This window comes from Centruroides sculpturatus, unplaced genomic scaffold, assembly GCF_000671375.1.
Source record: "Centruroides sculpturatus isolate CEXI.00-Female unplaced genomic scaffold, Cexi_2.0 scaffold81, whole genome shotgun sequence".
Classification (NCBI taxonomy): domain Eukaryota; kingdom Metazoa; phylum Arthropoda; class Arachnida; order Scorpiones; family Buthidae; genus Centruroides; species Centruroides sculpturatus.
In genome coordinates, this window is record NW_019384371.1 from 1,151,357 (window position 1) to 1,167,236 (window position 15,880).

The 15,880-nt window shown below is 32.3% G+C and overlaps 1 protein-coding gene across 1 annotated transcript in view; it reads left to right on the plus strand.

The window, feature by feature from the left end:
* Positions 1-15,880, plus strand: part of LOC111615007 (protein O-GlcNAcase-like) — a 47,482-nt gene that overhangs the window by 8,188 nt on the left and 23,414 nt on the right. Inside the window, exon 3 of the mRNA XM_023356385.1 lies at positions 10,982-11,079. Within this exon, the coding sequence (XP_023212153.1) occupies positions 10,982-11,079 (98 nt within the window). The remainder of the gene's footprint in view (positions 1-10,981; positions 11,080-15,880) is intronic.

The window sequence follows — 15,880 nt, forward strand, 5'->3', positions numbered from 1 at the left end:
TACTGGGCATGGTTAAAACTCAAGACAGCGTAAGCACAATTATTCCAGATATTACAGGTTCCGACAAGTAAAGAATTTTTATAGTCATGCCACAAATAAGCTATATATTGATTATTGACCATTTGTGACATGCTATAACGAGCAAAAATTTAAAAAAACTAATAGGTAGGTTTAAAATTAATAAATACAAATGTATTCTGGCAGTGAATGAGTTAATTATGCTTTCTATTTGCAAAACTCCTCAACCTTAACACAAAATAAGAAAAAAAGTGAATTTTTAAGAAATTTGCGGGATTTCCCGGGATATTTCCCGGGTTAAAAAAACAACCGGGATCCCGGAATCCCGTTTCAGAAACCCTAATTCAAATCTCTACTACAATATATCAGAATAACTAACAGTTACCAGATCCTATGGAGATGGGAGCTACGTTACTGACTGTTTGAAATGAAAGGTTGCTACATTTATAAAAAGGTCATTTTTTTTTTTGTATCAAAATTTTTAAAGGTCGATAGCTATTTTGCCACTTAATCGAGCAATAAAAAAATATATAATTATTCAAAGTAAAAATTTATTTAACAAAAACAGTTAAACAATTACAATTAAATCAATTAAATCTTCACAAGGTATGAAGATGGTAACATTCTTACAAATTAAAAACTTCAACAGAGTGCACAAGAAAGTAATGTTAACTTAATAGAAAAAATAGTTATAAATTTGAAAAGTATAAAGAAGAACTGAAATATGGTAAACAAGATTTGTATATTGTATTTTCATGTGGATATATAAAAATGAGAAAATTTCTATTTTTGGCTTATTTGGACACAGCAGTTTGCTGCTACAGTCCTCAAAAAAACTTGCTATCTTGCTGATAGTTTGCTACAGTTGGCAATAAGGTACAGAGAGACACGGTGTGGGAGTTGGACTGGACTACAGCGAAAAAAACATGGCAACTCTGACAAATTTCTTTAATTCTGCTTAATAAATTTGCTGAATTTTACAAAATATTAATAACTGGAAGAAAATGTATTTGGAAATTATCTCTTTTTTTCTTACACAATCAAAATTATAATGAAAATTGAAAAATGATAAATAGTACTATTTAAATTACAATCATTTATAATTTTTTGCATTTTGCTTCTTATTTTTACACTTGTTCATTAATATCTGCTCTCAAACTGGATGTCTGAAGGATAAATGTGAGAGGTTTGGAAAGAAATAAAATAAGTAGTCCCTTGTTATATCACGCTGCTGGATATATCATAGTTTCTTTATTTCCCAACAAGTGCAATATAACAAGAGGCTACTGTATTTCAAAAATAAATTTTATCCATATTAAATTATTTGGAGTTCTGTCAAATTTATAATTTCGTTTAACAGCATTTTTAAAGTTACAAATATTTAAATTTTAAAATATGCTGATTGATATTATACTATGAGCTTACCTATGAGTCTACTTTATTGCATTTCATAAAGATTCATTGGTACACATTACTGTTACAAAACACATTTGACATTAATGTTACAAATTAAGTAATAATAATGTCAAATGGTGATAGTGAATTAGTAGAGTTATGCCAAAACATTTTAAATCATTATTTGGATTATAATTATGTGTAACTATTAATAATTAATGTAAAATAATTTTTTTAAAGGTAGGCAGTTAGCCTAATGTTTTATACTAACATTAAAACTAATAATTACAATAATTAATGAAATCAAAAATAAAGATGACATTACTTTGTTTCTTCATTTTTTTAAATTTTGTAATGTAGAAATTCATTTTACATGAATTAAACTAACATATTTGTGTAAAATTTAAAATACTGTATTTAAGAAACTTTCAATCTGAGTATGTCTTAGCAAAGAGAATTTTGTACAGTAGCATACATATGCAAACTTGTGCTTATGTCTTTCTTAATACATGTTTGAAGATGCCTTGTGTGTATGGTATGATACTTAGATTTAACAGGGAAGTAACTATTAAGAAATTCCTCTGAATTGCTGAGAAAGTCATCTCCATAATTTGATTTGCAAGTGTCTACTCTCTAATTATGTAAATTAAGTATAAAAATAAATAAATATAATTTATTGTTTTTACTTTATGACTAAGACCAACACTCCGCTAACATAAAAATGAGTGTAAAAACCCTCGTTGTAAATACTTTTAATCATGTGATCTGTTTGTTTGCATTTAGATTGTGGTGGAAGTCCAGCTCCACTATCAGAAGTTTTTACAGTGACTGTACTATCAACATTATAAATGTATATGTGATATATTAAATTAAAACTGATTATATTCTGTGAATTTTTCTGTACTATAATTACAAATGTGGTAAAAATAATATCCTTACTTTCATATATTAACTTTTATTATCATATTATTAAGATACTATACTGTACTTATATGTTTTTGTTTGGTTATGGCAACACTTGGGCAATCTGCCTGGGAGGGGATACCTTTCAGGAGGTCTTTTTAAGGGAAACTGGCCTCTATTTAGGCATTACAGACATAGAGAGAACCTGGAAAACTCCATGTGGCCAGCTCATCTGAGCGAGGCATGAACCCACAACCTAACTCTCAGTGTTCAGGGTACAGAAGACCGCTTGGCCACTGGTGGGCTTTTGTACTTATATGCTTAGCTTTTTTTTTATTATATACTGATCTGAATTGAAGGATTTTCCTAAGGCTGTCCATATTGCTTGTTTTAGGCATCCATTCTTATAATCAGGATACCTCTTATCATAGATACATGGATACTTTTGGATGCTTTCAATAAATCTTTCCAGATCTGTTCTAAGGTGTGTTTCAAATTTATATGGACACGAAAAAATTAAAATTAAACCCAAATTTGCTGCATTGAGTGACAAATGTTTATTAAAAATAACATGGATTTACATGTTTCCACACTGCAAAATAAGAATTTTAATCAAACATTAACATTTTGTCATTGAAAATAATATTTTTGAAAATTTTGTACAAAAAAACTGTTACATATTTATCTGGACAGGCACTCATTTCATGACTTAAATAGAATATTGTTTAGTTTCAAAATTGAAATATGCAAATTAGCTTACATATCTAATTGTAATACAAATTCTTTGTTGTTCAAAGTTCTAAAATGGATAGAACAAAGAATTTATCTGATTATGGAAAAGGGCAGATTGATGCCTATAAATCACAAGACAAGTCAATAAGAGAAATTGCAGTATATATAAATCCAAAATCTACTGTTGGTGATTATTTATCAAAAAGACATGGCAAGGATGTACCAAAATTCAAAACAGATCCAAAACCCAAGCTTACACCTTGAGATTGTAGACAAATGATCATGCGTCATATCTCACTTAGGATCGGACTTAATGAAAATTAACTCAGTATTGTCATATAAAATTTTTAAAAATCATATCTGACCTTGAAATTAATCTTATTTATAATAATTACTAATAAAAATTATTTTTTAATAAAATTTATAGCAGATGGTGCTACACGTAGTTCAAAGTTAAACTTTGAGCTCGTGTCTTAGCACTGTTTTACACATATCAGATAAGACTGTCTGTTGACAGATGTCCAATTACAAAGTGTATCATTTTTTATAGTGGAGTTTTTCATGTTTGTCTGGCAACCAGACACCAGATATCCAATCAAAGATAGTCAGGCAAAATCTCAACATAGTCTGGTGTTTGGTGCCAAATATCTGGCACAAGACATGACAAGGTTTATGGAACTCGTTGTGACCTTTCAGTGGGTATAACAAACACAATTGAACATGATATTTAAACAAGCTGCTAGTCAGAGATGTATGCAAGTAAAAGACCAACAGACCCCTTGATGTGGGTTTCTGTCTGTGTGGTAAGGGGACCTCCCAGAGATAGTATTTCTCCTATAAGATAGTATTTCTCCTGGGAACTGAACGCCCATCCATGTGTTTCACATGTGTGGTGACCTGTATGATGGAAAGAGAAATCCTAATAGTTGAGGGATGACACACTGCTTTGGCCTAACTTCATATAACAGGAGGCTCAAATCCGGCCCCATTTGAGTCAATTGGCTGGTCTCTAACCTTGGCCTGGAGGGTCAACTTATTGATGCAGACCGTGCAGATGTCCCTGCTTGACAGTTTTGTCACGTCAGACAAGATGTGCTCTTCCTGATTGCATTATGTGAGGATATACATGTAGCTCCTGGGAAACTGGTGTGATGGTCTATGGATGTCCTCCATGTAACAGCATCCCCTTGTCGGACTCCATAGTGGACAGGGTCATTAGGAGCTGAATAATTATTTCTTAATCATGGATTCAAAAAACATAAAAAGGTCCAGACAAGTCAACAACAACAAATGAAAAGATTTCCATCAGCCAGCCTACTTAGTAGTGCATGCAACTGGAGAAAAACCTCTATCTANCTTCGGGCAAATTTTGTTTTGGCAGAAATGATTATTGCCAATCTGTAAATAAGTATGTTTGGATTTGATAGTTAACCCGATGCAGACGCCCGTGGGGTCCCAAGGGGGCCCACTGATTGCTCTTCTCTTCCCACTATTCTATCTCACTTTGTTTCCTCTTCCATCTTTTCTTCCTATCCTAACTTCTTCTTTCCTTCTTCCAACAGGGCATAAGTCCGCCGCTATTTGTGGACAGCCCTCTAACCCCTTTCAACAAAAAAATAAAATAAAAACTCTGGAGACATTGGAATTACTGTCACACCACACGGAAGTTTACTCATCACGTCATTGACATCTGAGATCAATCTGATGTCTGAAGACAAATCAAATATTCAGACCAACCTTTCAGATCAAGGTGTCACTGCTGTTCAATGTATCTCCATTCATCAAGATGGCAAGTTGATACCAACTAAGCATCTAATTTTGACTCTTAATAAACCAACAGTGCCATCTTCTGTTGTGGCAGGATATCACTGTTGTCCAGTTTGCCCATACATTCCAAATCTGCTATGTTGCTTCAAATGTCAGTGGTTTGGACATTCACAAGCATTCTGCTGAGGAAAAAGTATGCACATAGTGTGGAACCAAACTTCATGAGAGTACTGAATGTACAGGTACCCTATGCTATGTGAATTGCAAAGACACTCACTCTGCCTACTCCTAGAAATGCCCTGCATGGCAACAAGAAAGAGAAATTCAATCAGTGAAAACTGTTAACAATATACCTTATCCAGAGGCTTGTCGTATGGTCACTTCAAGTGCACCAACAAAACAGAATACATTTGCTGCTGTTTTGAAATTCACAAAGACATGGGGTTCAAACAGATATTTCTGTTTTTCCAAATGAATCTCTCACTCACCATGATAAATGTTTACTGATTCCATCTAAACAAACAGCAGAAAAGGAGAATACAAGGACAAAAACACCTCTATCTAAGACAGGGCAATAACCAAAATTGTAGGTTCTAAAAAGGCAAATAAGAACTCACTTAACAAACAAAAAGTAAAAGCAGCTTTCTCTGAATCTTCAAAAAAAATCAGAAGCTCAACCTATGATGAAGAGACTAATATGGAGATGACACAATCAACCTCAAAAAGAAAAACCACCTGTGAAATTAAAGAGGGATACTTTCACAAAAAATGCGGCCTCAAACACATAATGGACCATAAAATAATTCAATGGAACTGTCATGGTTTCTGCAACTTCTCTGACATTAAACACCTAACATCATCTGTCCCATACCTCTGTGTGGCACTCCAGGAAACATATCTAAAACCTGGAGAAAGAATCTTTTTAAAAGGATTTAATCTCTGTCACAAGGATGATGATACCCACAACCGTGCCAGTGGAGGTGTGATATCTTGTCACATCATATGATACCTGAGATTAATCTGATGTCTGAAGACAAATCAGATATTCAGACCAGCCTTGACTGTACTGGTTTCAAATCACATCCTTGCCTATACAAATAAGAACAGACTTACAAGCAGTGGCAGTCAGAATTTCACTTGGAATGACTGTCACAATTTTTTCTATATATCTGCCACCAGATATCAGAATCAACCAGGATGAATTGGATGCTTTGGTTGATCAGCTGCCTACCCCTTTCCTCTTACTTGGAGAAGACTTCAATGGCCACAACCCTATGTGGGGCAGTCTTGATGTTAATTGTAAAGATTTGTAGGTAATCAGCAACTGTGTCTATTCAATACTGGAGAACTGACACTTTCATGCCCCAACAAGAACATTCACTACAATTTATTTGTCATTGGGAACCCCTAACTTGTTCTCAGCATTCTCCTGGGAGATTGGATCTTATCTACTTTCCAGTGACCACTTCCCAATACAGTAGAGCGTCGTTTATCCGAAAGCTGGTTATCCGAAAGCATTCCAGTCAGCAAATTTAAATTTTCGCTAGTGCTGTGGCGCTGCAATCTTCGGCTATTTCTCGGGCTACTCAAATATTTTACGTTTTTGATACTAAATTAACATCTGAAGTATAATTTTTTATTGTTTTTATATTTTTCAATAAATTTATTTTGTTTGTACAAAATAAAAAAATAATTTTTAATGATACAATAGTCTTCGTTAGGCTTAACATCGACGAAAATTCAACGCAAAGCGACATGCAACGGAGAGAAATTTCAACATGGGATAAATTAATATATTTTTTCGTACATGATTCGTTATTCGAAAAATAAGTTATCCGAACCACCCCAGTCCCCAATTGATTTGGATAAACGATGCTCTACTGTATTTTTAAAATACATAGGACGGCAAAGCTGTGAAACAGCTCGTCCACCAGCTGGAAACTTGATAAAGCTAATTGGGCCAAATTCTCTTTGTTAGCCAACATCTCAGATGATTTAGTTAACATTCCCTATATCAGTGATGCAGTTGAAGCTGTCACTTCCAGTATTATCCAGACAGCTGTCAGTACAATTGGGAAAACATCATTCAGATATCCAAAACATGGTGGAACCAGAATTGCAAGGCATCATACAAACAACAAAAGAAAGCAAGGGGGGGATTTTCAGAAGATACACTACTGCTAGCTATTTATTTGCATTTCAAAAAAGGCCAATGCCAGAAGAATAAGGAGACAAAGCCAAAGGGAATCTTGAGGAAGTGTGTATCTAGTAAACATCTTCCACCAGCTCAAAAGCAGTCTGGAATAAAATCCATAAAATTAATGGGAAATATACCTCTCAGTCTTTGTCCATGCTGGAAAATAATGGCACAATAATCATTGATATACAAGGTATTGCTCATTTGTTAGGTGAAACTTTTTCCTCTTCATCTAACAATATAATGTTTCCAGAAATTTTTAAGTTTATAAAGATCAAACAGAAAAACAATGTTTAAATTTTCATTCCTCATCTAATATCTAATGAAGAATACAATGTGCCATTCACCAGGATAGAACTACATACAGTTATCTGTTTCTTGGGGAATACTGCTTTAGGCCTGGATAAAATCCACTACAGCATGATTAAAAATCTATCAAACAATTCCCATAGTAATCTTCTGAATCTGTTTAACAGAATATGGACAGAGCATGCTTTTCCTGACTCTTGGAGGCTGTTGATTATATTATTTTCATTCCCAAGCCAGGCAAAGACTTTCAAGAATCCCTCTAACTACAGACCAATCTCTCTGACAAGTTGTCTCTGTAAACTCTTTGAGAGAATCATCTGATGTTTCTCTTGGAGAAAAATGATTATTTTTCACCACATTAGAGTGGATTTTGTAGGAACAGAAGTCCCGTGGACAATTTAGTAAACCTTGGAACATCTATATGTGAAGCATTTGTTCGACAATAGCACTTAGTTGTAAAGTACTATTATTTTATCGGATCGCTCTACAACAATGCTTGTATCAGAAAGAGCCGTTACCTAATGGATACTTTACGCGGGTTCGCGTTTATTGTTTGCCAGGCCTGGACTTTTCGCTTGCACCAAAGTAAATTAAGGACAAAGTTAGTCAAAAATCAATAAAATGTTTAATAAAGATCTAGAAATAACTATTTACAATATGTACAACAAATCAACAAATTTATTCAATAAAATCAAATCCACAGTCAACCCGACAAAAACTCAATCTAATTCTAACTTAGAACTGTTCCCCTTGGAATTCCGACAAAAGCAATCCTTAACTTAGGTACAGTCTGTAAAGAAATTATAAACTCAAGTGAAATTTCTCTGTGTTTTAATTTCTTTTCATCCACAGTTCATTGTTGCTATATCTAATAATTTTAATTAGTGTTACGAATTTATAATGAAATAAACAAGTCTTTGTATTGCATCATTTTAATAAACAATCAAAAATTTTAATTGTTACAATTTTTTGTTGTAAACAATTTATAAACTCAAGGGTGAAAACTGATTATTACAGTTGAATGGAACAATCCATTCAACTGTAATAGTAATGTAAATTAGTATGTGTAACATTTTGGGTGAGTCTGAGAATTCAAACTAAAAAAGTGACAAAAATGCCAAGGGGAATAACCCTAACTGAAAGTGAAATATGAAAAATCTATTTCTTTAAGGGAAAAGGATGGCCAACTCGAAAAATTGCTTCAAAACTTGGTAGATCTCAAACTGCAGTACAAAATNACAATTATCAGGATGTTTCCTTTAAGGTTTAACAAGTTCCTAAAAGTCTGTGGGGTCTTTCCCCCCTTTCAGTGCGGGCTTACTATCTGCCGCTTGGGCGTGCACGCGAGTGCTAGCTATGGCGCTTTCTTTTTTCGTCAGTGAGTTGGTTTTATCTTCTGTTTTTAACTTTAAAAGGTGACGGGTGAGGAAACCTTAGTCCTAACTAAACATAAGCCCCAAACAAAAATATAATAAAAGCAAAGTAAAAGTAAATAAAAATAACGCTCGGACTTGGTTCCTTACATAGTGTCTGTGTTCTTTTATATAGAGAAGGCCTATGATTGCTGCTAGCAATACAGAATACACCGTGAGCTGCACCAATTTAGACTTCAGGGTAATTTGCCAACTTTTATAAAAAAAAAAAAAAAAAAAACTTTTACAGAATCCAAGATTCCAAGTTAGGATGGGCATCATGTTATCGAGGCTTTTCACACAAGAAGGTGTTCCTCAAGGTTCTGTTTTGAATGTGTGTCTGTTCCTAATTAAAATTAATAGCATAGCTAACTCTCTCCCTTCCAGTGTGAAAAACATTCTGTATGTGGATGACTTTCAAATCTGTCAGTCTAGTAACATTTTATTTAGTCCAAGACCAATTGTTTTACCTTTAACATGGAGAAGACCGTGTGCATTCACTTTTGCCAAAGGCATGGCTTGCACTTTGATCCTGAAATCCACCTAAATAGGGTTAAAATCCTGCTTAGCCTCAAAGTATATAAGTAGAAAAGGTCATCATTGCTGCGTTATTTATACTGACTCAGTTAGTGCACTTCAGGCTTTGATCTCATCTGAACCTAGTTCTCACTCCATATGATTAAATTTATAAACAGAATTGTTGTCCTTTTGTGAGTAATTTCTTGCTAAAATTTTGTTGGGTCCCACAGGCCATATAGATATAAGAGGGAATGAACAAGTACTCACAGCTGTAAAGTCAGCAAGTCCTTTACAGCATTCAATGCCTATTGAAGGAAGTGACTTGAAGCTAGTCCTTAAAAAACAAGTAGCAGATAAATGGCAAAATGTGTGGAATGCACAAGTTCACAATAAACTAACATGAGATCAAACCTTTGATAGAAAATTCGACACAGTGAGGTTTATGAAAGGAGAACTGAAGTAATCCTCACCTGCCTGAGGATTGGATATACTTGGCTGATTCATCGGTATCTTTTGAAGAGTGATGATCAGCCAGTATGCCACTATTGCAACTGTACTGTAAGTGTTAAACACATACTGTGCGAATGCCTTGAATTTGAGGATGCTCACACAAGTCATTTTGGAAATGGAAGCTTGTCAAGAATTTTGGGTCACAGGCCAAATCTTGACAAGGCACTGAACTTTCTGAAAGTCATTAATTTTCACAGAGAGATTTGATTATGTTTATTTATTGTAATATAGTTTCCAGAATATTTTGTCATTGTTGTTCTGATAGTCAAATCATTACATTTTGTACATGTACTTATTTATTCATTTATTTCATGTAAAAACTATACCATGTGTCATGGCCCAAAATAGTCTGTATGGCTCTTGCACCAATAAACTCCAACAAACCAACCAAAAGACCAATGGAATACCTGCCACTGGACTGGTGTGAAACTGGTCTTGGTGTTTTTTTAAATTTAAATACTGTTTTAATAAAGAAATTTATCAAAATTCAACAAAATTACTCCTTTTAAGCATTTGTTGTTTAAATTTTATATCATAGTGTTTTTTTTTTTTGTGGTTTTAGGCCCCTTACCACTCAGAGATCACAAAGAGGCCAAGAAGGTTATGTATTTAAGAGTGTTTGCATGGTTAGTGTCCCTAAGTGGGCTAATAGGTGTCCCAAGTAGGGCTCATAATGACTAGTCCTTTGTGAGAGCTCATAATTTTACATGTATGTATATCATAGTATAATTGAAAGTTATCAGACTTCCTTCCTGATCCCTTTAAAGTCCTGTTTTGAGTGTTGAGAAAGATGAGCAAGCTCTTGCCAGTTTATTCATCTCTTTCTTTGCTGAAAGTGAGCCTATGAAAGAATGTTATTTTATGAAAAATTATTTTGAGTAAACAATTATGTACAAAATAAAAATCAAGCTTTTATACATTTATTTAAAACTATGTTTAATTAATTTATCTTGAATGTAATGACTTTGCTCTAAAGTATAAATGTTTAAAACAGTATGAAGTAGAGTTATGTGGAATGACTAAAATTTTTTAAACTGTATACCCGTGAATTGTAGATGCATTTGATAAGATATTAAAAGAGTTATACTCTGTTATAAAATTTATAAAGTTTATAAAAAAAATTTAGTCTATGAAAAGTTCAAATTATTTTTATGAAAATTTGAGCATTATTTTTGAATTACAAGGAGTTTGCTTATTTTAAGTTATTTTAATATTCTAGGATGAAGAAACTTGGTTTGAACACATATATGTATGCTCCTAAAGATGATTTCAAACATAGAGCTTATTGGAGAGAATTATATACAGTTGAAGAAGCTGGTAATTAATACATTAATTTTTCAATAAACAAAATATATTTATAGAGATTTACATTTATAATTTTTCTGAATATAATATTGTTAAAAAGAAGAAAATCTTCATTACTCTTAAATATTAATCTTTTTAATAAAATTTAGATTTTATAATGTTTTAAAATTTATACTGTTTGTTGAAATATGATTCTATACTTATGGAAAATTAAATCGATATGAAAATTAGTATGTTTTTTGTCATGTTTGTTTCAAAAACATGAGAATACAATGCTTTGTAAGACTGCTAAATCTTTATATAAAGTGTTATGTTTGATTGCCATCAAATGTTATAATTGTTTTTATCGTTATCAAACATTGTAGAAAATACTTTAGTTGATTTAAGAGAAAAATTCACATAAAAAGGCATTAAAGAACATTTTTAAAAACGTTTTAATATCCTGCAAGTGCTTTCAACATATTTATAAATGTTATCTTCAGGCAGAACTGGAATGAAATAGGTTTTCAAACAAGATTTAAAATTGGAACAAAAATGATATTAGCCTCTTAGAACATAAGTTTAAAAATAAAGAAATATTTAAAATACGTGTAACAGTGTTGCACATGCACTTTACTGTATAGAGAACAAGAATGGTGTTAGCCATTTAGAACATAACACAAAATTTAAAATATTAATTTAAATTTGCATAACATCATGCATATGTCTTACAGTGCAGGAAATAGGAATGGCACTTAGCCGCTTTCTATGCAGGACCACAGAATTCCTCAATCAATCACACACCGTGATCTTACAGGAGGATCCAACTCCTTCCGTGTTAAGACAAAGAAAATAGTGACCCTCCCGGTGTAACTGCTGTTCTTTCAAGATGCTTAGACCCCCCATCCAACATTGCTTGCCCCAATACTTTAGTTGTAAAAGCTTACAGTATCAATTTTAACAAATTAAATATATTTTCATGGAATGACTGGCATTCTGATTTAAGTGAGGTTATACATCCCTCTCTAGAGAGCACATGAAAAAAATGAACAAGTTTTTATTCTAAAACTAGGAAACTGTCAGCATTACATCAAAAACTATGATTATATGTTTAATTTCTTCATTTTGTCGTCTTTCTAAGGATATAAAATACTCTAGGAGTTCCAAAAATGCTTTTTTTTTGTGTGTGTGTGTTTTATTGTTGTTTGATTCAATAATACAAAAATAAACATATTAAATTTAAGAAAGTTGCTGAAAATTATCTCAGCTTACACAGACTAACATCCACATTGTGTGAAATTTGAGAGGAATATCTTATTTTTAAGGTTGGGGTAATTGGTTAGTGTAGCTCACATTAACCACCACCACCATCAATAAATTGTTAATTGTTCTATTGTTTTGTAAATGAAAATTCTCTTCCTGATTTAAGTCAGTCAAATTACAATGTTATTATTTTATTGTACTGGGAAGAATTTTGTTGTTAACATTTAATTAACAACTAGTTTTGTTAGATCTGATTAATTTTATATTTTAGTCACAGTTTAACCTGCATGCCAGTAACCCCAAGGTTTCTAGCATGCTGGTCTTTCTCGTTTATATGCAGCATGCTGGTCATTCCCTGAAAATGCAGTATTATTATAATAGTTTGCATGCTTTTTTAATTATAACATAGTAAGTACTATAACAATTTTTGAAAAGATTTGATCATAGACATTTTTATCAGAATTATAAATGTACCTTTTTAGAAGTATTTTTATATTGTTCTGACTGTTGTTTTCTTTTTGTTTTCAAATTTATATAAATAAATTTAACTAAATTATTATAAATCATACAGATTGTTCATGTAAATTATATACACTGTTAATAAATTTTATAAGATATTACTAGCAATGCTTTGTTAAATATCTTAAACAGTAGATTTTATTAACAATATCAGTTTTATTTATTTAAATAAGTGTGACTAAGAATATTTATAAAGTGTTTTATTTTTTTGTCATAAAATCTGATAGATATTTGGTAAAAAAGCAGTGCTTTATTGAAACAATTTTTTTTTTCATAATTATTATTTATTTCAACAAGAAACTTTAATTTTCACAATTTTAGATGTAATGAAAAATTTGCCACATCCAAGTAAATCTTTATACAAAGTAGAATGCACAGAAGTTTTTGTTTTTACACAAATAGCATCATTTACTATTGTTCAATGAAGAAAAATTTCAGTCTGTAATTAGAGGTCTTGATGTAAAATTGTCACTTGGCAATATTTTTATTAAACTGGTGATAAACATATGGCAATAGCAAGTGGCAATAAAAACCCTAGTGTACTATATTCAGCATGAAATTGAATCACAAAGCACACTTCATGAAAAGCAGCAGAATGTCTAGCTATTGAGCAATAGAAGTTCCATGCACCATAGAACTTGCAATGTTGTGATGTCTGTCACACAGCAAGTTTGGGTGGAAAAGTAGAACTGATGTTGAGAACTGAAGGCAGTTTTTGTGCTATGTCACCCAGTGTTTCCAGATTAGGGATTTTTTATTGATTGACAGAAATTTTAGGGAATTTTTTGGAATGACTTTTTCTCACTTTGATTTTTTTTCAGTAGACTTAAACAAAAATTTTGACATGACAGAATGTCAAATACTGTTTAAACATTGTGATCAAATGTTTTATTTGGAATTATTCATTAAAAAATTATTCAAAAATGATTTCTATTGAAACAAGGAGAGGGCTAGACATTTGAAACAAGGAGAGGGCTAGACATCGAACGAAACTCAGTGAGCATGTAGCCTTAAACACAAACAACTCCTTGTCCAAATAAATGGACTCACTTCTCAAGCATTTTTTTAAAAAAAAAAGGGCCTCTGAAAATTGAATGTTTATTTATAAGTCTTTTGAAATTTCACATTTCTAAGTTGCAATAGCTGAGTGGATAAGACACTAGGTCAGTGTTTTTCAACTGGGGTGCCGCAAAGTTTAGAGCCTTTAGGCATTTTCTTGGAAATTTACTTAAGTGTAGTATAAAACTTCGAAGGTTTGAATTACATTTGCCTAGCATCTTATCCACTTGGCTATTAATGATCAGAGACATGAAACTTCCAAAAACTTATAAGCTGAACACACAATTTTCAGAGGCCAATTTTTGGAAACACTTGGGAAGTGGGTCCTATTATAGCTGTTCCAGCAGCATGCATTGACAATTTTCAAAAGGAATTAGATGTAAGAGAACTCATTTTTCATACATAAAGATTATTATTTAAACATCTGAAAAAAACTCACTTTATTTACACAATAATTTTACTTTCTCAGCTGTTACGTGCATCAGAGGGAAGGTATGGTAATCAGTCAAGAAATGACCCTCCCCAAGATTTCTACATTGTTTTGGACTCAGGACCTCCAAACATTAAGAAATGCAAAAAAAAAAAAAAATTGGGGTGTTTTTTCCTGTATGTATGGATGTTACTGTGGGGGGACATGGGTTTGTTCACCCTTTTTGAAACTTAATAATGCCTGTGCTTTTTGTCAAAAGTTTCTGAAATTTTCAGGGAGGTATGTGTATTAGGGAATTGATGCTATTAAATTTTAATGGTTAAAGGTCTATGTATCATATCATAGGTAGACCTATTATATTTATATTTTAAACTACTGTATGGCCTATTAATTGAAAACAGCAAAAAAAATTATTTATTGTTTATCTAACTGCATCTTCTAACAAATATATACCGGAATATAAAGGGAGGTTGTGTCATATCTCAGGTAGGGTCTGACTTACTTAACAATTTTCTTTGTTGTTAGCATTTACAATTATTTCTATAAAACCCGTTCTGTCCTCAAAATTAAGGTTTTTGCCATTTTATAATAATTAAAAATATTTATAAATAAAATATCATAACATATGGGGTGCCACATGTAGTTTTACATGTTGCCAGGAAATTTAAGCAGCTTGTTACTGGATTTTTTTTCTTGGAAACTTAAGGCTTCAAACAACATTTCAAGCAGTCTGTCCTGGATACAGCACAGAAATCATTGATTTTCTTTACACTGCTGTGAAAATTCACCTAGATAAACTGCATCATTCACAGATTCAAATTGTGTTGTTTTGCTGGGAGGGACCTGCTTCTCCTAACAAGTCTCCTTCTGTGTTGAATTAAAAACTTTATAATCATATATACTGTCTTTTAAGTAGATTTACACTTTAGATGAAAACTTAAATGCTTTATCATAATAGAAATACAAAAAATCACTAATGCAATGTTGTTTTCAATAAACACAGGAAACAAAATCTTTCTACAGAACTGTCTGGATGTACACAAAACACAACAATATGATAGGAATGTTATATACATATTGTTTTCACAATCTCCACAAAAAAAGAGCCAATTTATTCAAAAGGCGGCAAGGTGATGGTTCAGAGATGGTTTGGGGAGCAATAGCATACAGTGCAAATTGCAATTTAAAATTTCCACATTTTGGGCATATTATGGCAAGGAAATGAATGGATTTTTCAGCATGATAATATCCTTGTTCATATGGCTCAGATAGTGAAGGAGTTTCTCAAGGACAAAAGGATAGAAGTAATGAAACAATCTGCCCCCTCATAGGATTTAAATTCCTTAGAGGATGTTTGGAAATATTAGTATATGCTGTTTAACTTGAATATAGCACAGTGACTGAACTTAAAATCATAAACACTTGGAAAAAATGTTCCTCATCTAGAAATACAGGACTTTAGATCTTGGCATGTCAAACAGACTTTTTGAAGTAATAAAAAAAATCAAAGTAAACCAACAAAATATAACTGAAAAATTGGTCCTGCAGCTAATTTTTTGTTCT